A 2,199-nucleotide genomic window follows, 5' to 3' on the forward strand; every position below is an offset into this window, starting at 1 on the left:
ATGAGATTCAAGTCATGACACTAGTCCATGTTACAATCTCATGCGGGTCACTCTAGTATTTCGTTCTCCAACGAATACCTATGAATCCAATATCTATGATCATCTATATGATCATCAAACACACATCATACTAGTCTTAGTATATCATTATTCCCATAATGACATATGACTAGGGAGTTTAGTATTGTTCATAACAATACATGGATTTCATAACATATTAAAACATGCACAATACGTAATGAATCAAATACTCATCCATAAAACCATAGAAAGTGTCAATACATCAAATGTATTTAAATAAAGCTCACATAACAGTACATCATAGAGCACTAAACCAACAATGGATCCATAACAAAAGAAATCTTGATTTGGATTCTTTTAGTTAGAATTCCCAAATGCGTTGGATTCATCACTTTTTAAATATGACAAATAAATAGATAAACTTTTTATATTATACAAAAACACATAAATTTTAAAAATTTTCGTAAAACTTTGTAAAAATTTGTATAAAAATACACAAGTTTTGAAAATTTTCGTATAAAGTTACAAAAAAACCCAATTGAATTTAATGTTTTTATGGATTTTAGCGATAAATTTTAAATTTTATATATTTTTATACAAAAATTAGAAGTTTATATAGAAGTTGGGATTACCTTTCTGTGGATATCATGATCCTCTAATTAATATAAACATTGGAATCAACGTGACAACAATCGCATGCAATGACCATGCAATGACGACAACCATCAGCGCTCAAACCCTAATTTGGACGAGTAAACTCTCATGTCGTATCAGTGGGATATCATAAAATTTTCCTTGAATAGATTTGATTTGTTGTCATGTAAATCGTATTATGTGAACATAGTTTTGTTCCGAAATAGATCTAGAAATTTGACTTTTGCAACATTATTGCGAAACTGGTTGGTTCGTTTTGAACAGCATTATCATTGTCATGGAAAATATTACAAGATCTAAGTCAAGAATTCAGACATTTCCACGGCAGCATTTTCAAGTCATTAGGTCTTATTTTATTTATAAACCCGATAACATTTTCAATATATTGGTAATTTTATTCATATGTAAAACTTCATTGTCAAAGTTTTTAAACAAAAGGGTAAAAAACCAAATCTATATAAAGGGAGAAATGCAAAGGCACTGAACCAAAAGCAAAGAGAGAAACCCTAAATTGGCTTTGTATTAAAAAAATGGGGTCTCCAATGGCCTCTATAGTCGCAACCCTCCTTGTGGTAACTCTATCTTTTGCTTTTCCTTCTCAAACCTTAGGTGACTACTATAAGTACTCATCTCCTCTGCCTCCGAAGAAACCTTACCTCTACAAATCTCCTCTTCCGCCGAAAAAATCTTATGTATACAAATCTCCTCCTCCTCCTCCGCTGTCTAAAAAGCCATATGTCTACAAGTCTCCACCACCGCCAAAGAAATCTTACCTCTACAAGTTTCCTCCTCCCCCTCCTCTTCCAACCTATAAATCTCCGCAACCTCCACAGAAGTATTATGAATACGAATCTCCACTGTCACCACCAAAGAAACAATATGAATACAAATCTCTACCTCCACCACCGTCAAAAAAACGTTATGAATATAAATCTCCACCTCCACCCCCACCAAAGAAGCATTATGAATACAAATCACCACCTCCATCTCCACCACCACCAAAGAAGTATTATGGATATAAATCTCCTCCACCACCACCGGTCTACAAGTCACCGCCACCACCAAAAAAGCAATATGAATACAAGTCTTCTCCTCCTCCTAAAAAGTATTATCAATACAAGTCTCCGCCACCGCCACCTTATTACTAAGTAAAAGATCATGCATACATAAGTGGATGCCGGAGAAGTTCAGAGCTCTTGTCAGATATATCCACTTTGAGAATAAAACTGGGGGACCATATATGTTTCCCCTTTTGAAAGCTATCGACCGTGGCTGGAGACACTTTCCATATTTGGTATTTTCGTTTCGTGTTATATATGTTGTAATAATAAAAGATAGATATGTTTTTTAGGTTATACCAACTCAATACTTTTCATGCACTTATTATATGTGTTGGAGGTGTTTAATCTTCAGAAATCTATGGGTTTTAGTTCTTTGCTCTCACATTGCTATATAAATCTCGTTTGGTTAGGCTAACATTAAATCTAGTCTGACACGATGAATATTTTACCGCTTCTTTCTATT

General features: G+C 33.9%; 1 protein-coding gene across 1 annotated transcript; it reads left to right on the forward strand.

The window, feature by feature from the left end:
- The first annotated feature begins 1,199 nt into the window (after positions 1-1,199).
- Positions 1,200-1,972, forward strand: LOC104798875 (extensin-3-like). Its single transcript, XM_010521094.1, has one exon. The coding sequence runs from the start codon at positions 1,206-1,208 to the stop codon at positions 1,821-1,823; it is 618 nt and encodes a 205-aa protein (XP_010519396.1). The 5' UTR covers positions 1,200-1,205; the 3' UTR covers positions 1,824-1,972.
- The last annotated feature ends 227 nt before the right edge of the window (positions 1,973-2,199 follow it).

Source organism: Tarenaya hassleriana, unplaced genomic scaffold (assembly GCF_000463585.1).
Source record: "Tarenaya hassleriana unplaced genomic scaffold, ASM46358v1 Cleome59, whole genome shotgun sequence".
NCBI lineage: Eukaryota > Viridiplantae > Streptophyta > Magnoliopsida > Brassicales > Cleomaceae > Tarenaya > Tarenaya hassleriana.

Coding starts and splice junctions, on each gene's coding strand:
- LOC104798875 (XM_010521094.1), top strand. CDS start 1,206: ATGGGGTCTCCAATGGCCTCTATAGTCGCAACCCTCCTTGTGGTAACT.